This window comes from Anomalospiza imberbis, chromosome 3 (assembly GCF_031753505.1).
Source record: "Anomalospiza imberbis isolate Cuckoo-Finch-1a 21T00152 chromosome 3, ASM3175350v1, whole genome shotgun sequence".
In the NCBI taxonomy this organism is placed as follows: Eukaryota; Metazoa; Chordata; class Aves; order Passeriformes; family Viduidae; genus Anomalospiza; species Anomalospiza imberbis.
This window is the reverse complement of record NC_089683.1, coordinates 37,026,642-37,053,758: the sequence shown is the minus strand read 5'-3', so window position 1 is coordinate 37,053,758 and position 27,117 is coordinate 37,026,642. Positions and strand designations below refer to the sequence as shown.

Sequence of the window (27,117 nt, the reverse complement as noted above, 5' to 3'; positions counted from 1 at the left end):
CTTGCTAGGTGGAAATTCCTAAAGAGGGAATAGAGGGAGCCTGGAACAGCACATTATTTAACAATGGCACACCCTTTTGAAAACTCATTTGCTGTTTTCAGGCTTGGAAGCTACAGCTCTAGGATTATTTTATGATTGTCATGCCAGTAAACAAACTCCATCTCTAAACGTAGTACCTGATTTCCTGCTTTGTATATAACCTAGGAAGCATGCATTTTGGAAATGTAGAGCTCTCTTTGCTCTACAGCTTTGTTATGTCTTTCTGGCAACTTATTTCTTCAACAGTATTCCATAAAGGAATGAAACTTGCCCACAAGTGCTAAGTAAGGAGCAGTCTTTTGAGGTTCATATTAAGGCAGAGTTCATATCGTCATGGACGGTTTTGTTCCCTGTGCTTGGGTATGTAATAGAATTAGAGCCTTTTCTGTAAAGTATTTTTAAATACCATGAACTCTGCAAAGATACAGCAAATTTCTGTGCTCTTAATGAGGAAGATGGGATGAAAAGCTCTCTAAAGCTTTGTTCCCCACGTTTACATTTTTGAATAATTTAAGCAAACTGTAGAAGCAATAGGTCTCCACAAACTGCTGGAATGTGCTTTTGGCTCTGAGTTACTAAAGGTCTGCCAGAAAGTCTTCCTGCACAGAATTCCAAATGTGAATTTTGTGCAAATGTATGTATTTTGGATGCCTGTGATCATGTAATTTCAGCAGAGAAGTTAATCACTGAGAAGGTTAAAACACTCCTAGGAATGGAACTTCAATGCAAAAACACCCTTACTGGTTTCTGTCCTTTGCATCTACCACAGTGCTTATGTGGAAATATATGTATCAAAGAACCTGACTGCTTTGGATGTTTCTTCTATTTAGACCTTGCAACCTTCCTAAGTGGACAGAAGCTCATGAGCACACCATTCTTGCTTTTTCTTTTTTAATTTGTAGGTGGTTTATGTTGGCATCCTTCATTTTGCATTTTTTTTTTCTATGAAGCAGTGAAAGTTGTTTTAATAATAATTCCAAGCTCTTATTTAGTAGCCTTCAGTCTTAGCATTTGATGCTGAGAAATGCCTTTGTTCTGTTATATTAATAAATGTAGGAAAAAGGAGATGACCTAGTGGTCTCAAATTCACACAGTTACCCATTGTCTGTCAGAAAAATGTCCTGATGCTCTGGCAACTAAGGCAGAAGTTTTTTAATACTAAAATGTGAATTCAACATTTTATTTGAAAGATTAGTTAGACTTTACATCATGTAGCATTAGAAATAAGGGAAGGTATGTTGCACTTTGGCTTCCATCTTGGGCTGTGTTGTCATCTTCTGCTATATGTTGAAAAGCTGTGATTCTTGGCACACTTTATCTCAATGATACAAAGTCAACAAGAAACTTGTTGCTTGCGTCCTCTCTTGTGAGAGAGAGATCTGTCCGACTCTGTCAAAGAAGTGTTGGAGGAGGCTTAGGAAGTTGCAGCTTGTGAAACTGCATATCGTGCCTGCTTTTCTTCTTTTTTCCCCCCTTGAACTGTGTGGGTTGTAGGAAGAGTTCGGGCTCGTGTTTTGGTTTATCTTGCTGAACTGAACAGCTGCCATAGAGTGGTGCTGCTCTGTTTTCTTCTAGCCTCCTCCCAAGGCCAAGCCACACCTTTGTGTTGCCTCTCCTGTCTTGAACCCAGTAAGAGTGCTGATTTGGAAAATCCATTCAACTTTCCCAACTTTGTAAGAAAGTCTTACACACCATGACAGTCAGTGAGTCGGAGCGATACAGTGCCAGTGGATGCAAACAATGATCCCACCAACCAAGGGGTTGCATCCAATCGCAGGCGCTGCAGAAAAGGGAGAGACTCAGCATCTCCCTAAAGAGCACTTTTCCCACATCTACCTCCGACCACGTATGTCTCCAGGCCGTGTTTATAATAAAGTTGTTGTCCCAGTTCCCCTATCCCCAAACACCCAGGAAAAAAGCAGCTCCAGTACCATCCCCAGGCCCGCTCCATCTACAAAGCAGTCACAGCAGCAGAAGCTAGGAGAAGAGGCCACTGCGCAAGAATCCAAACAGAAACAATTGTCATTTTATATTATTTAAAGCGGGGAATTGTTGCATCCTGGGTTTGGGTTCAAATTATGGGTTTTTTCTTTGTTAGTTTTCCAGTTCTCTGTACCCTCGTGCATCCCCCGGGTTTTCCCTACTCCTGGGGTTTCCGTGCCCGTCTCTCCGTTCTCGCGGTCCCACTCACCCCAAAGCCCCGTCTCCGCCCCTGCCGTGTTCCCATTGGTCACTGTAGTACACGTCATCACCACGATGTCTGTACCCATTGGGCGGGAGGACTCCCTGTCCACCCTGTCCCTTCCCTATTTGATCCCACTCCTCGGCATGCTCGAGGCCATTTGCGTCCGTGCGAAGCTGGGATCGGCTACAGCTTTTCCACCGCAGCTCTCGCAGCCAATAAAGCATCCAGCCGCCACGCGGATGGATTTGGACGAATTCCCTGCCTCTTTGTTTCTTCCCTCGCGCCGACGGTGAAGCGCGGCCAACAGCCCACCCCGGAGCGCGACAGCAAAAGCGCCCGGAGACTGCGGCGAGCCCAGGCCCCGACGAAAAGCTGAGATGCCCAAGCCGGGTGTTCAAGAGCTGACGGGGCCGAGAAAAGTAACGCGCAGCCGCGATGAAGCAAGTTTTAATTTTTAAGTTCAATGTCTTAAATGTTCTGTGGCTCTCATGAAACCAAGCTGTTAAGATCAGTAGAAATTCTAGGAAGATGTATTAATTGTTTCAACATTTCCCCAATCCTTTTCTTTTTAAAAAAATTACAAATTGCTTTATCTTTCAGTTGAAAAACATAATTTAAGATTTTGGGACTACCTTGTAATTCCTGTTTAGTGTATCATTCTGCATCTTACTCCTTCTGTATTGTAATTTTTTTTTTTTTTTAATACTGAGAGCTGTGTCAATTGAGTACTTGCTTTGGGATTTTGGACTCCCTTCTGGTTTTTAACTATTTGTTCCTGTAAAACTCATTCTGACTCCGGCATGAATAGTTCTGAAGTCAAAATAATTTTCCATTTAACCTGTTTTCACTTCCCATTCCTTTAGGTTTGGACTCAGCAGGATCGTCAGTGCATCCTCAATACTTTTGCACAGTTATTGCTGGATAAAGAATGTACTCTGTTGATCGGCCGTCAAGTTCGGCCCATACTGCTGGATTTGTTGGAAAGAAATGCAGAAGCTATCAAAGCTGGTGGCCAAATCAACCATGATCGGCATGAAAGGCTCTGTGTAGCAATGAGCAAGCTGGTTGCTGACCACCCTGATGTTATGCCGTGAGTAATGAGATGTTACGTCCTGCCCCTGGAGGCAGGGTAAATCAGGTTTTTGTTAAAGGATTGGGATGGATTAGAGTGAAGGACACTGGCTGACTGGTGTCTAAATGTTTTAGAACTGGTGTTTATGCTGGTGTTTTGTTTATTTTAGAACAATTTGGTTGCAATGGAAAGGAGAGATGTAGCCGTTTTGGTTATTATCTGTAGAAATACAACAATATATAACCATAAAAAATAACACTTAAGAAAATGTATACGGGAAAATAAAGAAAGAGGATAAGAATAGAAATCTCACTACCCACGGTTCCAGTGGCGAGACTTGGTTGCTGCAGTTTCAGTGACCATTGGTCCAAGTGATGGTCAAAGTGTTGATCCATCAGGAGGTGGGGGAAGCCCATGGAACACAAAATTTGTTGGGTTAATAAACACTCAGGTTCAGGTGGGAATGCCCAGGTACCTCCCCTGGGGGTTTTACACTGTGTGTTGCAACACTGTGGAGTATGACCAGTTCTCTGACGGAAGTTCCTAAAATTGAATCTGGGGGCGTTTCGGGGATCTTTGATTCTTGACCACTCCTCAGACAGTGACAGCTGCCTCTAGTTATGCCCCATCAAAAGGGATGAAAGCCTTCAGTGTGAATGTCCCGGTATTTCCCTCGAGGGGAGTTTTCACACCTGAGCCACTTGCATAAGGGAGGACATTGTCATGATAAAAAGCATTATCCCATGTAGGATTTGCTTCTTACCAGTCTCTGCCAGATGTGGCCCAAAGCCCTGCTTGTAGCCCTGGGTGATGGGTGCTCACCCCCTCTGCCCCTGGGCTCTGACCCTGCACATCCTCAGCAAAGCACTGCTGCTTTTGCAAATGGGCAGTTGTTTGAGTGATTAACCATTAACATTGCAGTTAACATTTCATCCCGGCAGTATGTGCTTGTTAGTGTTCCCTGGTGGAGAGAGGTAGTGTCAGGATTTAAATTGTCTCCCACAGTAACAAATGCATATTGAACAGAAATAATTATTAAGTAAATGCAAGACTCAAACACTGGTTGTTTTAATTAAATCGTGTTGTAAGATGCAATTTGACTTTCACCTGTGATCTACAGAACAGCAAAACAGCTTGAAAATAGTTCACAACCAAAATCTCTGTATTAGACCTCTAAGCTGGTAGAATATAAAGTTGCATAAGTAAGAATCTGTATTACTTTTTCAGTAAACAAGAGCAATCAAAGTTTTCACCAAAGGCAGTACCTTCCCTTGATAATTAAGTAACGATTTTTAATAAGGTGAAGTGTCTGTTGTCAGCTGATTGCTGAATTGGTTGTCTTTCCCATGTGTGGATGAAGTTAATTACAGGGCTTAGTTCTTAGTACTGTCAATTACTGTCTTAGGACCTGTGCCCTGACATTTTTATTAGTGTCTGGTTTTCTTTCTTCTGACTGACATGTTTGTGTTCTGTCTCTTTCTCTCTCGCTCTCTTGTAAAGATTTGCTTTAAGATACTTTAAAACTACATCACCAGTTTTCCAGAGGCTTTTCCTGGAGAGCTCAGATGCAAACTCAGTCCGATACGGGCGCAGACGAATGAAGTTGCGGGACCTCATGGAGGCCGCCTACAGATTTTTACAGAAGGAGCCATCAGTTTTCCGGGAGCTATGGGACTGGAGTGTGTGTATTCCACTCCTAAGGAGTCATGACACTTTAGTCCGTTGGTAAGTTAAAACCTCCAAATCTTCTTCATTGAGTAGATGTATCTGTATCTTGAATTGTAATTAACAGTGTTCACATGCAATAGAAAGCATCTTCAAGTAATACCAGGAATTCGTACCAAAGGTATCTGTACTTGTACTTCTCAACTGACCTTTTGAAAGCTATAATGATCTATTACAAAGTGAATTTCAGGCTAGCTCTTAGTAGTGCTTAAAACTATGGTCTAGAGAATCTTTCCAAATTACTTCAGTTTGCTCAAGTTGCTTCTTTTTTCAGTTGTTTGTGTGTAGATTTCTCAGCGGCTGTAAAATGTAGCTTGGTTAAGTTGCACCTTGTATTGGTCTTGGTATGGGTTTCATGTGAGATTTCAGTCAGATTTTTTATGGTAGGTGTCTGCCCTCAGGACTTCAGCCTAATCACATGCTCTACCTTATTTAGTATTGATAGTGCCTTTTATTTTACAAAATGTGTTTAATAGTCTTCGCTTTTTAGAACATAAATTCAGAATTGTATTAGTAGCACATAATTTCAGGAAGGTGTATAATTTAGGAAGACAAGAACCAAGAATATTGTCAAATCTATCAGTCATTTATGAAGCTCTTCAAAATGACGTACTTAGTGTCAGGAAAAGAGATAGAGCTTGTAATTCATTGACTAGAATTGGTTTACCAGGTGTTCAACTAATAGTCTTAAGTGAATGAGCTGACTTTTAAACATTTGTCCTGAAACAATCTTCTGCCTTCCCTCCATCACGCTCATTGAAAACTTTGTTCTTGGAAGTTAAAACCAGCATTATAATGAATGAGAACTGGTTTATGATTTATATTAAATGTTCCTTTCTTGCAAGACAGCTTTATGTAGTCACGACTTGGGAGTTGTTGGCTTTTCTGGGCACTCAGAATTGATTTCATTGCATCATGTTTACTTTAGAAATAGCATGAAATGCAATTTTGAAAGGGAAATGGTAGGAGAAAAAAAATGGGCTGAGATGACTTCATTTTCCTTGTCTCATATGTTAACCTTCATTTACTTAGGAAAGTGCACTCCATTATTATATTTCTGCTGATAAGTCACTTCTTCAGAAAAATGTTAGCTAATTGGTATATAAATTAAAACTGTGCCATGATAGAATTGCTTTCCTCAGTTGTGAGATATTTGTTTTATCTGAAAGAATGTTAAGCATAGTGCTAAAATAATTTTCTATGAATAAGTTTTTTGCACGTTTTTCCAAACTTGATGTTTTGGTATGCAACTGACAGTTGTCGAACTACATTCCTTAAAACTATTTTGACATATTTTGTTCTAAATGTAATTTTTAGGTATACTTCAAACTGTCTTGCTCTGGTTACATGCATGAGCGATGAGCATAAATTATCTTTCCTGAAGAAGATATTCAATCCCGAGGAGCTGATAAATTTCAGGCTGAAGTAAGGACTTCTAAAATCTTGAACACTATTTGTTTTTCTTGGTGGCTTTCAGCTGAGTTAATAAAGATGGGTTTCACAGGTTGCTAGAAGAATCTCAGCTGCAGAATGTGGAACAAGCTTTAGTTTTGGCTAATCCAGACTCCTCATTTTGGCAAAAAGAGAAAGAACTGCACTATACGCAAGGACACATTGTCTCGAGCGACCTCTCTGCACATGTAGTAGCTGTCTGTGGCATTGTGCTGCCTAGACTACAACATGTTTCTGAAGAGCAGGTATGTAATCCACAGTTAAATCAGTACATTTTTGTTTTAGGAATTTCTAGATACAGTGAACTGACTTTATTTCCTGATTGGATGGTATTGAGATACTGTGGGTAATGTGTGTATCTTTATCTTTCTCAGTGTGTGCTGTAAACCAGTGTTGTATAATACGGGTGCCACAAATAAGCTCTGCAGTGGGGTGACGGAGCAATAGTGCTGTTTATTTTACTTTCATGTAGCAGTTTGTACAAACATACTACAAAAGAATATTCAGCCTTACATACTAACTTCAGTCTCAGTTGGGGTGAGAATCCATAGCTGACTAAAGCCAGGATCTAGGGCAGTTGCATTTACCTGCATGATATAGGGGTTTTTGTGCTATACAGGCATCTTGTATGCAGCCTTTCTGCAAACATATGCTCAGTTCTTCTATGAAAAGAAAACAAGGCTGCTGTTTAAACTCTTCCAGAAGGCAGAGAGAAGGAAAAGGAAGTGAGCAAGAATTTACTGTCACCACTTGAGAAAGTGTAATGTAGACTATAGTGCCTTATAGTTTTGGGAAGCCCATCGAAGGCATAAACATTTTTAAACAAACAGTATTTAACCTTTTTTCTTCTAAATTGCTATTTAACCTAAGCTGTTCAGATGTTCTTTGTAGCTACAGCCAGTATTCCTTACTGGTCTTCTCCTTTAGGTACCAATTTTAGCTCTTAGCTGAGTTCTTTTGTTTAACTTTGTAACAGTGATCTACAACAGGACAAAGAAATGAATGAAGAGTACCAGTGTCCAGAATTGTTTGAGTGGCTGAAGCAAGGAAAGAGGATTTTCCCTCCAAATTCCTCTTCCCCCCACTCTGTTTGTCTCCCTACTTCTGTTCTTGAATTCACTGTTTTCTAGCCCTTTGGGATTTTTTATAGGATTGTGAGAGAGTGGTTTGGAATTCACTGTAGCAGGGGAAACTGTAGAGCAGTTTAAGAAGATTCTTACTCCTATGGCAGCATCACAGCCAGGCCATGCTATAAACTGGATGACTGAAAGAATATTCTTTATCTCTGAGGGAGGTGACAACTTCCCTGAAAGGAATGCTTTTATTTTTTAATAGGCACAGGTATTCTACTGATCTGGTCTACAGTGTAGTTCCAGTTAAAATAGGGAGGTTCCAGTGGCAGCTTAGGAGGTCTGATGAAGACATAGGAGCGAATTGTGAGGGGAAGCAGGTTGTCTTTTTTCTAGAGAAGTACATCAAGCTGTATCTGAAAAAAGGTCAGACTTAAATACAAGACACTTGTTTCTGTGCCCTGATTTCTTTCCTCTGAGCCTTTTGGCACAAAGCACTAATTGTTGTGCCATATATAGATATGTAAGAGCCAGAATATTTGGAGACTATCTGTAGCATTGATTAATTACCGTTCCATAAACTGAATTCATTTAATTTTGAATAAAATGAAAATGTTATGGAATATATCTTTTCTTTCATTCACTGAGTTTAATGATCTTATACTTCAGCCTCTATAGAAAAAAGTAAATACATTCATTCATTTAATATTCATATTTGCATCATTTGACTGCAACTGCTATTTGATCTGTCCTGTGATTTGGATCCATTCTGATGACTTAATTTCACTCATATTGCAAATTGTATTTGATTGACATGAGTTATGACTGAATAGTTATTATGCCTGTACTGACAACTTAGAGTGAATTCCCCTTGGGATCAAGTTGTATGTGTACTTTTCATTAAGTGTTTCACCTATAATAGGTTTTGGATGAAATCTATTTTAATATCTGTTAATAAATACAACTTTAGGCTCCTTTATTTTATTTGATATGCAGATCTACAGGCCAAAATTTTTCTTGTTGTTAGAGTCACTTTCCTTATTGTTCTGTGGGGTACAAATGTAAGAAAAGTAATTTCAAGTGTAGTAACCCATATTTTATTTTTGAACAGGAAAATAACACCAGCAGTTTTGTTTTGGTTGAATCTGCCTTCACAAATCTTCAAAACCTTGCTATTGCTGTAGCATATCAGACTCCTGTTTTATTAGAAGGACCAATAGGATGTGGCAAAACTTCTTTAATTGAATATTTAGCGGCTGTTACAGGAAGAGCAAAGCCTCCTCATATTTTGAAAGTTCAGCTTGGAGATCAAACTGATAGTAAGGTAACTGATGGATTTGTTTGATGTTTGAATCATGAGACACAACTTTAACTTAAAGCACGGACTTAATTTTCTAATAATATAATGTTTTCACTCAAAGACCCTACAGTGGCCAACTCTTTAGTACTGGTCTTAATATTGGTGAGAATGAATAAATAAACAAGAAAAAGAACTCTTACTTTCCAGTAGGTCTTTAATTCTTTGCATAATTGAGCTAAACCTGTATCATTCACATTGTTTTATCAGAGTTTTTCTGTGTAGAAGTGCTCTACTGAGTTGTTTTTTTTAATTAAAAAACATTGATTTGTACTGGAAAAAGCAGGATTCTGGTGCCAAAGGTTGTATGAGCAGTTATTTCAGTTTAAGTGAGCTAATGTCAGTTTAATCTGATGCCTTTTTCTGTGATAAAGGTGAGATAAAGTAAGATACTGGGATGGTGAGGTGACTTGCAGTTACATAATAATGGTTAAGCTCTATATGTAGATAATTTTATGTATTTCTTGTTTTGGAGCTTGATTATAGAATTTGGAGCTTGATTTATGTTGTTTGGCACAATTTATTTTTAGTTTTTGAAGGTGGTTAGTATCTACCAGAAGGTTTTTATTAGCATCCATAAGCACCTTCTTTGCTTGCGTGGAACACGTAGTTTCATCATCTCACAAACTGTATCTTCTCCTATACAAGACTTAAGGCCATCATATTTAAGAAAAACAGGTGAAGTTCAAGGTATAAAATATGTAGCAGTAAAATCACAAACTCAATTTTTAAAGCAATGCTTATTACAATTTACAATTTGAGAGAAAAGCAAAGCTTTGACTGGATTTTACCTTTGAATAATTCGCTTTATAGTTCTGTTTACTACCTTAGTCACAGACTCCTCAAAAACATAAACTAAAGTTTGGTGTGACCCTAGACAGTTAATATTTTACTTTAGATTGCTTATATATTAGGGTGGCACAGCTCATAAATTTACTTCCAATGACATGTTTGTTTTAATTATTAAGTTTCAGTTAAATTGCCACTGGAGGCGGGAAACTCTTCTTCTTAATTAAAAAAAGTGCAATGCTGGGCACAGATTGCCAGACAGATTGTTTAGTAAGGTGGAGGTAAAGTGTCACTTATGTCCCAGATTTGGTCATATTTGCCATCCTTTCCTCTGGAGAGGCGGTGCCCTGCTCTCTGATGTGCCATTGTTTCTATCACAGACGCTGCTGGGGATGTATCGATGCACAGATGTACCAGGGGAGTTTGTGTGGCAACCTGGCACCTTGACACAAGCTGTTACCAAAGGTCACTGGGTACTTCTGGAGGATATTGATTATGCTCCTCTGGATGTGGTATGTAGCTTTATGTATGCTTTAAGGTACTGATTTTAGTGCCTGTAATGGCAATTTTGGGAGTCTGATCGCCAGGTTCTGGAGCAGCATGCTGAAAATGCTGCTGCTCTAGAAGGGATTAGAAAGAATTCACCTGTTTTGGTTCACATGTTTGCACACCTCATTAGTTTTTCTCTTTGTTACAGAGTAGTTGTAACCCTGACATGGATCACAGATTTCACTTTGAAAACTGGAATTGACACTGATAATGTGTTTATTTAATAATGTTTTGGTGTTTGAAAACAAATGTGGCCCTAAACACCAAAGAATATTGTCAATATATGAGGCTGGTGCTGTTAATAAGATTTTTTTGTGTGTTTTGTTGTGTGGGGCTTTTTTTCCTTTTCACGTGTTTTTTCTTAGACATTTCTTACATATTAAAAATGTGCTGTTGCACTGAGCATTATAAGTTTTAACAGATTTCCTGCTTTTTTGGATCCAGAACAACTAGTTTGTCAGTCATCCTTGCCTCTTGAAGTAATGACTACTGAAAACAAGTAATTTGCAAGAATGATATGATAGAGATGCTTTGCTGCATAGGACTGCTGGAAATTCTGCTGGCTTTTTCCTTTCATATATGTTTCCATAAAACGTCCTTTGTGTGACTGAATAACCTGTCAGTTAGTTTATTAGGTTCTAGGCTTTCTGATATAGAAATAGAAAATTGATAAGAAAGCTAATGAATACAGCTTGTATGTAGACAGTTCACTGCTGGGAGGTCATGCACTTATTTGCTTCTGTGGACTTAGCTCACTGCACTCATGATGAGCATACCCTGAGTAGTATCCTGCATTCATCAAATCCCTTTCTTAGGTCCTCCCTGCAGGCATCCTGTCTGCTTTCTCCATATCAGAGGATCTCTGTGTGCCTGCCTCTGTGCTGAGGGTTTGGTGTGGTCATATCTCCCTTCTTTCTGTCCACCACCATTACTGTCCTGCCCCAGGGAAGAGTAGATTCTTTAAACAGGTACCACTCTCTTGGGGTAGCAGTGCATACACTGAAAAAAGTTTATGGTTGAGAATGACGTCCTTGAGACACAGGTCATCTTTGTTCAGGCTTCTGATCTGAATGTGTCTAATAAGTAAATTGATAATTTAAAAATAAATAGTTTTGGTTTGGACTTGCAGTGCAAAGGCTGTCATTTCCATGTCTTAGTAAATTTGCATGCGGGAGAAGAAAAGGTAAGTAAACATTACACCTTTGACTTCCACTGCTGATAAAATTGCTGGGAACTCTGCAATTCCTGTTAGCATCACTTGGAAGTGTATCTCTGGAAATAGCAGTTGCTGGCAATGTAATGGTGCTCAGTGGCATTACTCCAGCATCCCAAGTGTGAAATAAGTGTTGTGCTGTCTGTTAGTGTCATCAAAAAGAAAAAGTTTTATAATTTTTCTTTCTCTCTCTAGATCTCTGTGCTGATCCCTCTTTTGGAGAAAAGAGAGTTACTGATTCCTGGTCGTGGTGACTGTTTAAAAGTAGCACCAGGATTCCAGTTTTTTGCAACCAGGAGGTAGGTTTGTAAACTTAAATGAGATTGGACTTAAAAATAGGCTACCCATGTTCTCAAGGTACTTTTATAGGAGTATTTTAACAATTTCCAGTTAACAAACAATATAAGCCATAGAAACTGTGATTTTTTTTTTTTTGCTTGAAAGTAGCCTTGGGGTGAATCCCAGTCTTTGTACAGAAAAATACCTTCAACAACACTGAAGAAATGAACCTTGCTGGGAAGAACCCAACAAAACCAACCCATCACCAAGACAAAATACCACTCTTAGGAATGTGTGAAAAAGGTTTATTATTGATAGTTATGAAAGTCTTGCATCAATATAGGTGTTTGTAATGTTTTCTAACCAGAAAAAGATACAATATACTCTGCATGATTGTTTCACTGTAGTAGTGGCTCATGCCTGGGATGTCAAAATGACTTTTTGTATAGGAAAATGTAATATTGTGTCAAGGTTAAAGGTTAGAAGGTTTATATGGGGAAAGGCAGTTACATGGTTTTCTAATGTTTTGTAGTTTATTTCAAAGCCTTTAATAATATTTCCTGCTTTTGTCTTACTTCTATAAATTTGTTTTTCTGATCTATTGTTTCAGGAATTGAGTCTTCTGTATTCAGCTCCTTTGGTTGTCTCATTTCCTAAGAATTTTTATTTCTTTATGCATGGTTGTCATGGTTTAACCTCAGTCAGCAACTAAACACCACACGGGTGCTGGCTCGCTCCCCTGCAGCAGGATGGGGAAGAGAATTGGAAGAGTCAAAGTGGGGAAAAACCATGGGTTGAGATAGAGTTTAGATAAAGCAAAAGCTTTCCACACAAACAAAGAGAAAAACCCCATCACTCGGAGCATCCCCACCTTTCCTCCTTCTTCCCACAGCTTGGGAAGTTTGGGTCACAAATGCAAAACACAGCCCCACACCAGCTACTATGAAGAAATTTAACTCTCTCCCTGCCAAAACCAGCACATCAGTGAATAGTTTGTATAGCAGAAAATTATAATTTTCATTAGGCTCGTTAGAGTAGATTCTGTAAATCTGTTGCAGTTTTCAACTGGGAAGTAGTATTTAACAATTGAAACCAAACACGATGCAATACAACAAAGAAGAAAAAAATTAATGAAAACCCACCAGAAAACAAAAGCCAAACCACAACCCCAAATCTAATGCTTTGCACGTGTGAGGATACTTCTACAGTGGGTGAAAATACATGGCTGAATAGTTATTTCTGTAGTAAAAGAACAAAGGGAATGAAATGTACGATGGAAAGGGCTAACTCTGGAGGGTGAGGAAGAACAATTGTTAAACACTGTGGAGGGGACAGGGCTGAAGATGCTTTTCCTGCATCTCTGCAGTAAAATCACAAATCCTTTAAGGTACTTCACAGGCCACTTCTGTCGGGTTTCTCCCTTTACAAAAGATTTTATGTGTTGCTTCTGCTTGTACAGATAGACAACTGACAGTAAGTTAAGTCTTTCTGAAAGTATCTCTATGGAGATTTTGGCATATAGGAAGAAAAACACCGTGATAACAAGTAATTAGGAAAGCATGGATAGACAAGGTGGGGTACATGACAGTACAGTGACAAACAGTGTCATTTATGCCTCTTGCATTATGCTGTAGCAGTCATATTTAACAGGTTCTTTGATGCACAGAAGTGCACTGAAAATGCTGAATTCTTCAGCCACACTCAGCATGCTGTGTTTCTTCATTGTTGTTTTGATTTAGGATATTCAGCTGTGGTGGAGGTTGGTACAGGCAGCAAAGCAGCCATGCTGCTCTTCTGGACAAATACTGGACCAAAATACATCTGGATAACATGAGCAAAGGAGAGCTCAAGGAGGTATGGGGGTGTGTTGCTCCATTGTGGCATGTGAATAATTGTTTCATCTTAGGGTAATAAATGTTTTTCAGTAGTTAATTGAATCCTTATTTTATCTTCAAGTTCTACAACAGACCCTTAAAATTTCAGCTTTATGCTGCCAATTTTGAAGTAAACAAGCAGTTTGTCAGGAAAATGTGAAGTGAATTTAATAAAGATTCCTGGAACTTGCCTTGACAGACACAATTGTGCTTTGTGTGGGTCTAAGATTCAAGTTACTTTGCTGCTTATTAGCCCACAGGGACTTGAAAGCAGAGAGAAATAACAAAAAAGAAAATTGAGTTTACTCTAATTTGGCTAAGCTTTTGTTCTAAGCTTTGAGCTGAAAAATAGTTGGCCAGTTATGAGTTTAAAATAACTGCTTCTATTAACATCTTTTTTTTGTTAGCATCTCTGGGAGGTGTTTGCTTTGTGTAGTTCTTCAGAAGAATAAAACAGCCCAGGGCTCATATGAAAATCAAATTCTTAGGAGATTCTCCTTGTGATACAAAGCTCAAATCAGGACCTGATTCTAAAAGAGCCTTGGCTGAGGGAAAAGGTAGTGAGTAGTATCTAGTAGAAGAGTTGATGAGAAAGTTCTCAATTTTCTAGAATGGAGAAGACAAGTTTTTTCAGAATTCATTCACTCCTTAGGTCTCGTTCAGCAGCCAGTGCAATTATCGGTGGCCTTCAATATCTGTGGTTCTTTTCCTTTCTTGTCATTTGTCAGCTAATTGTTAGGACTGGGGCAAGAACAACTATCAAAACCTTATGGAAAAACAAAACTGGAGTGTTAGCTGTGTCTCTTACCACCAGATTCTTTTTCTGCAACTTGGTAGCTTAAGTCACAAAAATGTATAAATTAACCACTAAGATTCCATAGTAGTACACCCACTTGCTTGCATTGAGAAAAGGTTCATCATCTTCTTGTTAATCTTAAAAGTCTGTCTGGCAGGGTAGGACCAGTTTTCCTGGCCTGTGAAAAGTAATTTTGAGAAGCAATATTTTGTTTGGCAAGCTTTAATGGAGAGAGCCGAGCTGAAAGGAAATGACAAAATAAAAATTATCCCCTTACCATGCCTTTGTTAGCACAGTGAATAGACAATCTGAATGCTCAAATGAATTCAGCCATAAAAAGAAGGGTGGGAGGTAAGGACTTCTGTTACCATTTGTGAAGTTGTAAACTGGTCATGGTCTGTGTTCAGATAGGATTGAATGTACTTTTTGTTCTTCCTGTTGGTATTTATGCAAATGTATTAAATGAATTGGAGTAGAGTTGAGCTGGAAAAGTTAGGAGTTAGCATCAAAATCAGTATCATAGTAGTCATAATTTCTGTTTTCTTCAGGTAAGAGATTGCAAGAGAGCAGTTTTATGTAGCTTGCTAGCTAAAATATCTATTGAAGCATCTCCCAGTAAAAACTGGGGTGCTGTTGCTTTCTTTCCAGTGTGGATGGGTTTGTTGTTTTGTTACATTTTTTTTCTTGTTTCTGGTTTCAGGTCCTCCAAAAAAGATATCCCAACCTTGCTCTTGTGACAGATCACTTGCTAGACATTTTCATTGACCTTGCTGGAGACAAGTATCAGGCACCAGAAAACAGTGCTGCTGGCTCCAGTCACGTGCGAGAAGCAGCATCAGAATCAAGATCAGAACATAAGAAACCAAATCTGGAAGGACGAGAACTATCTCTGAGGTTGTCTTTTCTTATATGTTTACTGCAAGTCAGCTAGCTACAGAGACAGAAGGGTTTATTTTCGCTATTTTTCTTATTTTTTAGAAATAATGCTGAAAGCTTGAATAATTAAACATGAATTTTGTAAAAACTGGGAAATACATTTTTTGTTTTAAAATAATAATTAATATATCATTTAAAGAAACTCATTCTGGATTATGTAAGCTTCCTATTCGCTATACTTTTTGGGAGGCATGGGGAACATGTGCGTTTTGTCATATGCCGTGCTTTGTTGGCATCAGGTCATGTGAATTTATTCTTAATTACTGTTAACACAAGATATCAGTACTAGTTTAGAGCTGGAAGGTGCTGTATAATGTTCTCTCAGTAGCTAAAAGATAACATTTAATGTTCTCTCAGTAGCTAAAAGATAACATTTTCAGTAACTGAATATATTATCGTGATTATTTCATGCTGAACACTCTCAGCATTATAACTCAAGGTGACTGAAAATAACTGTATCTGTAATGTCCTGTTAATTTCACAAATTCTGTGATGAAATGTAGTTTGATGTTGAATTATTTCTTCCTTTCCTACCAAATGTCAGTTCTACTCATCTGGAATTTCTGTAACCAGTAATGCTTTGTGAATTAGTTAGTAAATGCTGTGTGTGGGTAGTAACTGATATTTTTGTGGAGCATAAGAATATCAGTTTTTTCTAGAACAAAATTTCCTTTTCTTGCCTTTTGGAAGATCTTGTAGTTGGTAAGGAATCTGTATCTTGAAAAAATGGGAGGTTTATACCTTTCTGGATTCTTTAATACCTTTGAGTTTTACAGTTACCTTATGATTTAATGGGAGCATGTATTATCTATTTATAAGCAATGTTGGTCTGTGCTCAGCTGCTCCTCAGAATTATCATCCTTTGTGTCTTCCCATGTACAACTTGCACAACAACTACACGTTCAAGTGCCACAAGATGATGTTGTGACCTAAGCTGAATATGAAAGAAGGTGCTGTGTATTTTGGCATGTTTGTACCAAATCTTTTTGGTTTTTTCTTTTTAGAGACCTACTGAATTGGTGCAGCAGGATTGCTTACAACTTTGACAGTAATTCTTCAACCACAGCAGTGAATATTTTTCAGGAGGTGCGGTAAGACTTGATCCAGAAATTGATCCAGTTGGTCTCAAATTCTAGTGATGTCTCACTAAATGCTCTCTTTGGGAATGTGAGATGGGAATTAGTTTGGTTTTGTTTTGAAGCAATCGGACTGTCGTTGGAATGTTTGTGATCTCTGATCAGAAGCTTTTGTTGCTAACTAGGAAAGTCGTTTGCAGTAAGGCGCTAAAAGAATTTCCTGCTGTCGTACAAACCGCATGGTGCAAAATAATTGTAACTGATACAAGCTGGGATTGTATGTGGCTGAGACCTTTCTTTTTCTTGTAATATGGGGCTACTTTTGTACTTACCTATTCATCAGTTTACAGTATAGGTTGAGGAGGTTTTGGGTGTGCATTTGTCAGAGGCAGTTTTGAGATGTGAGATCTTATAATGTTACTTCCATCTCCATTTTGGTCCATTTGTCTAAAAACAGCTTTTGTGGCTGGGCATTGAAAAGTTTTTATTTTTGATATAAACCAAATGTGGTGACATTACAGAGTTTAGATGGTCTTATTTTGCATCTTTTTGAACTCTGTTGTTTGACTCAATCAGAGGACAGTGAAATAGTTTTATTTACAGTGGTCGAGTTGGATTCGGGTTCCTTTAGATTAAGATGGTGCTTTGTCAGATAAAATCATACAAAACTAGTTTTCAAGAAGTTGGTTTTCCCCTTGACAGGCATTGGACTGTTTCACAGCCATGTTGTCCAACCAAGGGTGCAGACAGAAAATGGCAAAAGTTATTGGAAGTTACCTAAACATTTCAAAAAAAAAGGTATGGTGAGCTACAATTAACATGATCTTTATTGGTAATATTCTATAGCTTGCAATTTCTCTATGATTAATTGAAATGTTATGCTATTTTATATTTAAAATTATGCCCACCTCTCTGTCCCAAGCAGTTTTTTTTTGTTTGGTGTGGTTTTTTTTTTGTTTTGTTTTGTTTTTAGTTTTTTTTTTTTGTTTTGTTTTGTTTTTAGTTTTTTTTTTTTGCTTTCTGTTGCATCCCAGCATCTCTTTTTCTCCTATTTTATCTTCAGCTGCATTTCTTTTTTCTCTGAAAGTTCCAGGCAACCTGTTTTAGAGCAAATGGCCTCATGATGCAAAAGGATTTCACAGCTGGAGCAGCACAGTTGCTTAAGCACACGATACCACTAGATGCACAGGGTAGCAAAGAATGTGGGTTTTTTTTAGGTGGTTTACAGTGAATGTTAATCACTTAAACAGAAATCAGAGAGAAACATGATCTTTACTGCTACTTGTTCTATACTCACTGTTTACAAAGTCAGCTGCCTCTCTGGAGCTCTATAAATTACAGAATTAAACTAAATCACTTCTTTGTCAACTATTTCTGACTGCAGAAGTCTGCAAAGCAAATTCCCTCTATTGTTACTTTAAGTTGACACGTGGATCCCTGAAACTGCTGTGGGTTTTTCTCTTTGTCCTTCTTTGCATTATTTCATTACAGGAATGTGTTATTCCCTGCAAGTGGCAAAATATCCTTGTTCATGCAAAGGGTTTTTTTAAGGGAGATTGTTTGTTTATTGTTAAAATAACTGTTCAAATTTCTGTAGCTGAGCTACCATGGAAATAGATGAAGTAGAAATACAGTGGCAAAGACTATTACCAAGTTATTAAGTTGAAAGTTGTTTGTACAGGTAAAAACACTTCTGAGGTCCTTCATTATTTTCACTTCTGAGGTCTTTCATTATTTTAGGTGGTGATTACGTAAAACCTCCAAAATACAGAATTTTACCATTAAAAATTAACCTGCTGCAAAATAATACTGGTAGCCTGGTGTGGGTGTTCTTTACTGTGATGTAAGCAACATTAGTATTGGAAATGCTGGTGCTTTTTTCACAGGTGGACTTCTTCTGTGAACTCTATAAACCAGAAATTTCAATACGGGAGCAAGAAGTCTGTGTTGGAAGAGTGAATCTTGTGAAGAAGCAGAACCAGGCTCTCACTGTACAAAGGTAGAGTATCCTGTAGTTTCCATGTGAATTGAAATATTTGGTGGTGGAATAGAATAGACTGCAGGTCACAGGGTTTAAGGAAAATGCAGATTGGGTATTCTCATTCTAATGAAAGGAATGTGAGAGCTCTTTCCCTTGCAATCTAAGTTTTACCTTGTGTATTTTTAAGAGTGTCTGCATCATGCTTCTGGCAGTCAAAGCATGGAGATTTTCAGCTTCTTTGAACTAGAGTGTCTTCACAAGAGTGTGGATCCACAGCTGTTATAAAAAGATTTCAATGGCTCTGCCTTGGTAGAGGGAGATTTTTGTATGTGTTGGTAACTTCATTGGCCAGGAAGTTATTTGGAAACCCTGAATTTTTAGGTTCTATCTTGAGAAAAATTAGTATCTTAGAAGGGTATCTTAGAACTATTTCTTTCCAGACCTATATTAAAAAAAATCCTAAATCAAACCACTCCACTAAAAAAATAATAAAGGTAAAATTGAAATGAGCTCCTTGATAAATCTTAGTTTGAGTAACTTGCTTTATTTTTCCAGGGCAAAACATACTTTTGCTGCCACACGGCCATCTGCAGTACTGATTGAACAGCTTGCAGTGTGTGTTGTCAAAGGAGAGCCTGTGCTCTTGGTTGGTGAAACAGGAACTGGCAAAACCTCAGCGGTCCAGTACCTAGCTCATATTACAGGTAAATAATGTGTGAAAATTGTAACTTACATGAAGATAATTTGACAAACAACAAATGAACAAGCCCACAAGTTGATGGTGCTTTTTATCTCTGTTTCAAGGGCACCGATTGAGGGTTGTCAACATGAACCAACAAAGTGACACGGCTGATCTCTTAGGGGGGTGAGTCACTGGCCGCTGTTCTGTCTGTTCTGCAGAACAATTGGGCAGTATCTGTTAGGTAGTAGGATGAATGTCTTGATAAACATGTTTGCATGCAGAAACCTTCTTGTCCTTGCTGAAGAGCAGAGCAGCTTCACTGAATTGTGTGCAGAGCTGTGTGCGATGAAGTCATTCAAAAACAGCCCAATGTCCAGCCCAAAGTGGCTAAGCTGTTCAATATAAATCTGATGTAATATTCACTGGACAGATTGTTTGGTAGTATTACGGATATTTTGCGTATCAGGGTGTGTCTGTCCTTACAAAATCACCTCATGAGGTGCATTTAAATATATGCAATTCTATTTAGTTCATTAGTTTAGTAAAAAACTTCAGAAACAAGGGTTTATCCGTGCAGCTTATTGTTGTTTCAAGTAACTGGTTTTGAACTTGTTTTCTTTTTTAAGTTCACGGGTGACTCTGTCTCACATGGGTCATTACTCTTTTGCTTCTCTTCAGTTATAAGCCTGTGGATAACAAGCTGATCTGGCTCCCTCTGCGAGAGTGTTTTGAAGAACTCTTCTCTCAGACATTCTCTAGGAAGAAAAATCAAACATTCTTGGGACACATTCAGACTTGCTACAGACAAAAACGTTGGCATGATCTGCTAAAACTGATGCAACATATTCATAAATCTGCTATTAATAAAGAAGTAAAAGAAAATGCATCTGGTAAGACTTCAGATGGCTCAAACACACATTAGTGCTAAACCATGCAGAGGGTAGATAAATACTGGTGAATTTTGTTCTTTTAATTTGGGTTTGATTGAAGTTTAGGGTCTTTCCCCCCCTATATTACATCTTTTTTTCTGGTTTTGAGAAATGTAACGTCAACATTGCAACAAGACATTCAGAACACTGTTAGAACAGTGGTTGGTTTTGTTTTGTTGTTGGTTTTTTTTTTCCTTTTTCTAAATAATCTCTGCTGTTAGCTATGTCTGAGAGTGTGGAGATTGTCTGCCCTGTGGTACCCTTGACATCTGGTATTCACTCAGTAACTGTTTGCTGTGCTGGTGAACAGTCCTGCTTGTTTGTGTGTCAGTCTTCTATGTGAATGCATTCATACTCTCAGCCCTGAAACCTGCTTATGTATCACAAACATGTCCTTTTTAAAAAACAAAGCAAAATAGCAATAACAGAAGCAAACCCAAAGTAATAACTGTTTTAGGGTAGGAATTATTTTTAAGATCTTGCTTTTGCCTTGGTTCCTCTGTTAGTGATGCTGCCTTGCCTAGTGCTTTATTTTGTGCCAGTGTGGTTTTGTCTCCAAATAAGTTTTTCTTGTTTTATACATCACAACCCATTTTGGGGCTGAGGTGATGCTGGTACTTTGCCCTGCATGGAGTTGTTTCTGGTTCTAGACCAACAGAAAAAGTGAAGTTGTAGCTTTCATTCAGTTTTGGCTAAATAAAAGTAATTATGAACTTTATCTCCACTCTTCTTTTAACTGGTTCTTCTGAATATGCAGATACTGAAACAAATGCCCACAAATGTAAAAAAAAAAAAAAAAAAAAAAAAAAAAAAATCAAAGAGTTTAAAGAGTTCTTGCACTTACTGCAAGAAATGACAATCCTAAAATAAAGACAAGCTGAAATCTGTAACTTGCAAAGTTTCTTAAGGAATTTTGATGTTGTGTGTGATTTTAACAAATAACTGAAATCGGTGCTGTAGTAAATATTGTTGTATCTGATAAGCAATAGTGTGTTATTTATTGATACAGAAGTGTTCATTGTTAATTTGTTCTGACATAAGGGTTAGAAATTTGGATTTTTTTTTTTTGACATGTCTTTTTCTGTCTCTGAAAATTAGACAGTAACAGTCATGCTGGGACAAAGTGCAATATAAGTATTCATTCCTCATCTGGCAATGAATAGCAAATTATCTGAGCACTATTGACATATGGGTACAGTTAAATTTAAAAACCAAAAAAACACACACACACACAAAACCAAAACAAGATTAAATTATTTTTTTGATTTTTAGTGTGTCTTCTGAAGGACTTGAATTTTTTTTGTTGCTCAAGCTTACTTTTGTATCTCTCTGCTTGAAACAACTTGATTAAAAAAACTGTTGTCAAACATTATTTTTTGCCATTGTTCTGATGGTACAAACTTAAATTGGTTTTTCTTGCAGGCTTACCACTGAAGGAAAAGTGGGAGGCATTTGGTCTTAAACTGAATCATGCTCATCAACAGATGAAAATGACAGAAAATGCCCTTCTCTTTGCATTTGTTGAGGTATTTAGATATTTACATTTTGATGCTAGGAGGAATAAGGAGAAGTATTTAAAAGACTTTGCAATCAGTATTATATCAGTAGCTTCCTGGCAAGAACCTTGCTGTGAAGTAAAACGTGTGCCATGATAACTCTGTGAAATCAAGTGTGCAGATTCAAGGAAGCAGTGGTGAGATGGGCAGTGGGAGGCTGGTTTGTGGTAGCACATTAATTCAGTGCTGTGTAGCAGGAATTTGGGCTGCTATGATGAGACTATCAGTATGTCATATCTTCTTTTCAACTGCAGGAGATTAGAAAAAACTTCTTGATCAGTCTCCAGTAGGTCTTGCTTCTGTCTAGGGATTCCTGTGAAGCATTTAATATTAAGAATCTGTGTTGTTTATCTAGAAGTGATTTTTTTGAAATGTTTCAAACCTGTAATATGTTTTGATGACATTAAGTGGGATTAGGAGACACCATGAGGTTTATTTATGCTTGTTTACTGTCACCCTGATAATCTGAATATATTTTCTCAAATTTCATGTAAAGTGTGTGAGATGTTGACCAGTCCTCTATAAAGAAATGTATTTTTGAGTAGTTGGAGAATGTCTGACTTAATGTAGTGTTAATTAATAGGGTACAGATTCCTTAGGAGCATAATACTGCTTGTGTTTTTGGATTTCTTCGGATTAACTTTATTCTCATGTGGTGTTAGTGATGCATATGCACCACAGTGGTAGATTGCACAAATAAGAGATCTTAAATCTGTTGTATTTGAGCCAGTCCAACTGGTTACTGATACGATGGTATGATAACTGTCTGACTTCTGTGACTGGCAAAATGATTGCTGTTACTGAGAGAGAACAGTAAAACTGCTACTGCTGTAAGAGGTCTGGAGCTGCCATTTGTCTAATCAAGCCGTAGATTGCACACCAAGTAATTCCAGTATCTGAATGCTTCAGCTGACACTTCATTCCTGGCAACGCGATTAACAAATTGTTCTTGCTTTTAGGGTACTCTGGCACAAGCAGTAAAAAAAGGAGAGTGGGTTTTATTGGATGAGATTAACTTGGCTGCAGCAGAGACTTTGGAGTGCCTGAGTGGTTTATTGGAAGGATCATCTGGATCACTGGTGTTACTAGACAGAGGAGACACAGGTACTGTTTATTTCTATGCTTGCTTATGCTGTATTTTGGTGTTCAGCTGAGTTCCCTATCCTATGTAGCTCAAAATAAATTGAGCTAATTTACCATTAAAATTAATGTGTGCACAAGAGAGCGATGTGCTCTTAGTAGATTTCATGCTTCTTTGCAAGAGGTCCAAAACACTGGTGTGTTCTCAACAGCACTGTACGGGCTGCTGTGTAGAAAGTTAACTCCTTTTACAGATGTAAAGATAAAAAAATGCAGTTCCTGAATGCTGCTCTCGAGAGCTGCAGAGAGAGGCAAATGTTCTGTGAGCATCCCAGGCTGGATTTTCTTCCTGGCCGAGGGAAGCACTGGATATTATTCTGAAAGAGACAAAAGGAGTTCCAAGTTTAGGGCTTATAATTTTTGAAATGTTTTGTGTTGTAACAACATCTTGCTACTCACAAAAATGTCCGGGTTTCACTTGCCTGTGCCTGTTGTGAAGGTGCAGGTACTTCTGATAAAATCACATAGGGCTATTCTCTGAAAATTTTTGACGCTGGCATTTTTAAGGGAGTGTAGGAGTGCAGCAATAGAAAGTTGCTTTAGATCAAATACACTGTAGTTAACATATAAGTATCCTGTGTTGATCATGAACTTTGTCTTTTATTTCTGTTTTCCTTTAGAGCCTCTTGTCCGCCACCCTGATTTTCGCTTGTTTGCGTGCATGAATCCAGCTACAGATGTTGGAAAGAGAAATCTTCCTCTAGGAATTAGAAACAGGTAGGAAATAATGATTCTGGGACAAAATAGTCACTGTCTTTTTCAGAGTTTAATTAATTTCAGGAGTTGACTAGTGAAGAATGCTTTATCTGAAACCTGAGGATGCAAGTATGAGCTCACATTTACTACCTGTGAGAGATGTATAGTGAGGGTTTTTCGTGAAGTAGAGTCAGCAAAATACTTTGGTGAAGTAGCTGAGCCATGAGCAAATGGTCTAGCAGTAGTGTAGAGTGTTGTCATTGGGAGCAGGAAATTATTATTCTTCACATTTAAGCTGTCAGCACCTGGGAATGCTACTACAGCAGTTTATATTCCTGATGGGAGTAATAAAGACAGGTAAGTGCTTGGTGTCTGCTTAGCAGCCTTTCTCTTAACTCAGAAGTGTTGATGGTCCTTGCAAAAAGCTGCATATCCAGTCTTGTTCACTCAAAAGGAAGGTGCTTTACATGGTGGCACAGATGTGTGATACTCCAAGTATTTGATGTGTGGTCTCAAAGCATATAAGCTGTGGCAAAGCAATTGGAATTGTGGCAAATCCATTCTTCAGTACCATCTACCTATTTCTGTATTTACAAATCTCCTGCTGCTTGATGCAATTTCCCTCATGAGTGCCAAAAGTTGCATGAATAGTCTCTTCCCAGATTCATAAACACTGGGCAAGACTCTGGAGACGCACCAGCTATGTAGTCATTTGTAGTTATTAGTGGCAAAGCAAGGTTTTATTGCTACTGGCTCTCTTGCAGAATAGTGAAAGGAAAGAAAATGGGTGTCATACAGAAAAAAGAGTTCAGCATCAGCATAACTTGCTAAGTTTAAATGAATTTATATTTCTATTTGTCAAAAATAGCTACTGCTGTGTCAGTACTTTGTTCAGGCTGTAACTTTTGAGTATCTACTGCAAATTGTTTAAAATTGTAATTTAAGCCACATTGTTCACTTTCAGTCTAAGACGTTAAACTAATTCAGATAAATTACTTAAAGTATTAGTAACACCATATTTTTCAACTGCTCTGGTTCTTGAGTCTGTAGGTTTGACAGTCTATAGGTCTGTAGCTTTAACAATCAGTATTCTTTTACTTAAAAATTTAACATGTTATATGCCATGAGATTTATGTATAACATGATTTTTCAATGTGCTCAGGTGTCTTAAGTGTTACAGATTGATTTGATTCTTGCAGGTTTACTGAACTTTATGTGGAAGAATTGAGAAATGAAGTAGACTTGCAAATTCTTATAATGGATTATCTGAGAAGCTTGAATGTGAACAAAAACACAGTACAAGGAATTGTGAAGTAAGTTGACTGTAACCTTTTTAAATTCTTGATGAAATAAGTCACAAAATGTAAATATGTGACGATAGTCTGTGGTTAGTCTGCTTTGGAAAACACCATAATGCTCCCCATGCAGCAGTTGGCATAGCTTTAGGAAACAGAAGAGTATAGACATCCATATTCCTAATTCTGCAGGTTTCTGTATTTGTGGGAAGGAGATTTTTATTTTTGTAAATTCAGAATTGTTTTCTTGGTGACACCAGTTAAATAGCATTGTTGTTTCAGTCCTCTTTCACATCTGAGAGACTACAGTGGTTTGCTTCTGTAGATAATTCCGCAGAAAGTATTGTGTGTTTGTCTAGTTACCGTTCTTTCCCCTAGTGAAAGGTGGAACTATCTCATGTTCAGAATAGTTGAAGTTTATAGTCACTCTCTGTATATCGAGCTCTATCAAAAATATGGTTCTAAAAATACTCTGTTGCTGTGCTTCACTGACTGTACAGATGGCAGAGCTTGGCATGGCTTTCATAACCTGGAGCTTTTAAGAAAAGTAACAGTTGGGGATAAACTGAAGTGTTCATACTTGGGGTTTGATTCCTTGGAGCAATGGTCTGATCAGTAACAGCTCTATGTAACTTCATTTTTGCAGCTTTTATTTGTCTGTGAGAAAGGAAGCAGAAACAAAGTTGGTGGACGGAACTGGCCACAGACCTCACTACAGTCTCCGTACCCTGTGCAGGGCACTGAGATTTGCAGCATCTAATCCGTGTGGCAGCATAGCACGCTCCCTGTATGAGGTGATTACCTGTGCTGCCATTTGTTTCAGTGTGTATTCACTACAGAGGTTGTTTGGGTAAAGGATAATCTTCTCTAAGTTCAGTATTGAACAGAAATGGTTCTTTAGTCTGTATGTTTTTTCCTTATTTTTCATGTTTATCACTGAAAATAATTCTTCCTCTTAGGGCTTCTGTTTGAGTTTCCTGACACAGCTTGACAGAGGTTCTCACCCGGTGGTTCAAAAGCTAATATGCCAGCATATAGTCTCTGGCAACATCAAAAGCCTTCTCAAGCAGGTAGGCAACTAAGATTATGAAGATCTGTCTAGTATTTAAAGTAGAGTTTATTTTGAGTTGTCTTCTCTCCTTTTGTACTCTACATTTTGTTCTTGCAGTTCTGTTTTTTTCATTTTACAAAGTTAATACCATTATTTTGTAGTTTTTTTACTTTGCTTGAATATGTTAGCTGGTTGATTTGTTAATTTGAAAAAATATGGAAGCCTGAACAACTAAAAGCACTGTGGAGTGTGGGCGGCTTAATGCAGTGGTTCCAACTGTAAAGCTTTCACAAACTTTGGAGGAGCTTTCTCAGGCTTTATATTTTTAGACTCTGAATGCAGAACATAATGATATGAAGAAGCATCTGTGCTTTGTCTCTTATGGGAAGGGAAGGATGTCACTAGTGCTGGGAGCCCAGCATGAGTTTGCATGGGGGATGGGGAAGCCAGTTAAAGACATGGGTATTTTTTTTTTCAAAACAAACCTTTTCATATTGGAATATGTGTATAAATAAATAAAAAATATTAAAGCAAAGTTCCTTGTAAATGCCCTTCAAAATTCAGTGCTAAGACTCTTGAAACATTTTTTTCTTCATGCAACTGGCAAAGATTCCTGCTTCATGACCCTGAAATAATCTGGTAATGTTTTTCCTGTAATTTGCATTCTGTGACAAGGGGACAGTGTTTCCTGCAGGAGTGCTCAGGGATTAATTTAAAATTACTTCAGAGAATATGCAGCAGTGGTGTAACAGTAGTTGTTTTCATTAGCAAATTGAAACTTGTCTGTATAATCTGTTATTTCTGTCATGTCTCCTTAGCAAATACCAAAACCTCAAGGAGGGAGTTTTATACTTATAGAAGGGTACTGGATTTCAGCTGGAGACAAAGAACCTACAGTAGATGAGAGTTATGTCCTCACCCCTTCTGTTAAGCTTAATCTGAAAGACATTGTCAGGGTTGTGTCTGCAGGGTAAGTGTTTCAACTTTTTAGTTAAAAAAAAAAAAGTTAAATATGTTTGTTTAGGCCTTGAGTTGTTGGTGGTGTCCCTCTAATCTTTATTGTTTGGATGAATAATGTCTATTTTCCTTCTACTTTACAGTTAACTTTTCATTAGAGTGACTTGAAATTTATATATGTGTTTCTTGTTTCCTTAAACCATCTTACTGCCATACCTAGTTTTATTTAAATTCTGATGTAGAAATTTAGGTTAGAATAACCTGCTTGTTTTGCACTGCCATGAAAAGCTTCATGGGGAGCTTTTAGCACTTGGGAGTAAAGTTATTTGCATTTCCCTGTTAGTGTGTGATCTTGGATACCCCAAATGAGTTAAGTGGTGGTGTTTTGATAGTATGATTTAACAATGTTGACATCTTG

At 37.9% G+C, this 27,117-nt stretch overlaps 1 protein-coding gene across 3 annotated transcripts in view; it reads left to right on the top strand.

Annotated features, from left to right (window-relative positions):
• The window catches only part of MDN1 (midasin AAA ATPase 1), a 90,481-nt gene that overhangs the window by 1,338 nt on the left and 62,026 nt on the right, over positions 1-27,117 (top strand). For all 3 annotated transcript variants that reach the window (XM_068184036.1, XM_068184034.1, XM_068184035.1), the window contains exons 2-23: positions 3,088-3,314; positions 4,797-5,021; positions 6,339-6,446; positions 6,526-6,718; positions 8,655-8,867; positions 10,070-10,201; positions 11,647-11,750; positions 13,470-13,584; positions 15,101-15,294; positions 16,341-16,422; positions 17,115-17,210; positions 18,299-18,411; positions 18,949-19,097; positions 19,198-19,258; positions 19,754-19,965; positions 21,427-21,530; positions 22,520-22,664; positions 23,321-23,417; positions 24,596-24,709; positions 25,338-25,485; positions 25,651-25,761; positions 26,561-26,712. In XM_068184036.1, the coding sequence (XP_068040137.1) occupies positions 3,088-3,314; positions 4,797-5,021; positions 6,339-6,446; positions 6,526-6,718; positions 8,655-8,867; positions 10,070-10,201; positions 11,647-11,750; positions 13,470-13,584; positions 15,101-15,294; positions 16,341-16,422; positions 17,115-17,210; positions 18,299-18,411; positions 18,949-19,097; positions 19,198-19,258; positions 19,754-19,965; positions 21,427-21,530; positions 22,520-22,664; positions 23,321-23,417; positions 24,596-24,709; positions 25,338-25,485; positions 25,651-25,761; positions 26,561-26,712 (3,095 nt within the window). The remainder of the gene's footprint in view (positions 1-3,087; positions 3,315-4,796; positions 5,022-6,338; positions 6,447-6,525; positions 6,719-8,654; positions 8,868-10,069; positions 10,202-11,646; positions 11,751-13,469; positions 13,585-15,100; positions 15,295-16,340; positions 16,423-17,114; positions 17,211-18,298; positions 18,412-18,948; positions 19,098-19,197; positions 19,259-19,753; positions 19,966-21,426; positions 21,531-22,519; positions 22,665-23,320; positions 23,418-24,595; positions 24,710-25,337; positions 25,486-25,650; positions 25,762-26,560; positions 26,713-27,117) is intronic.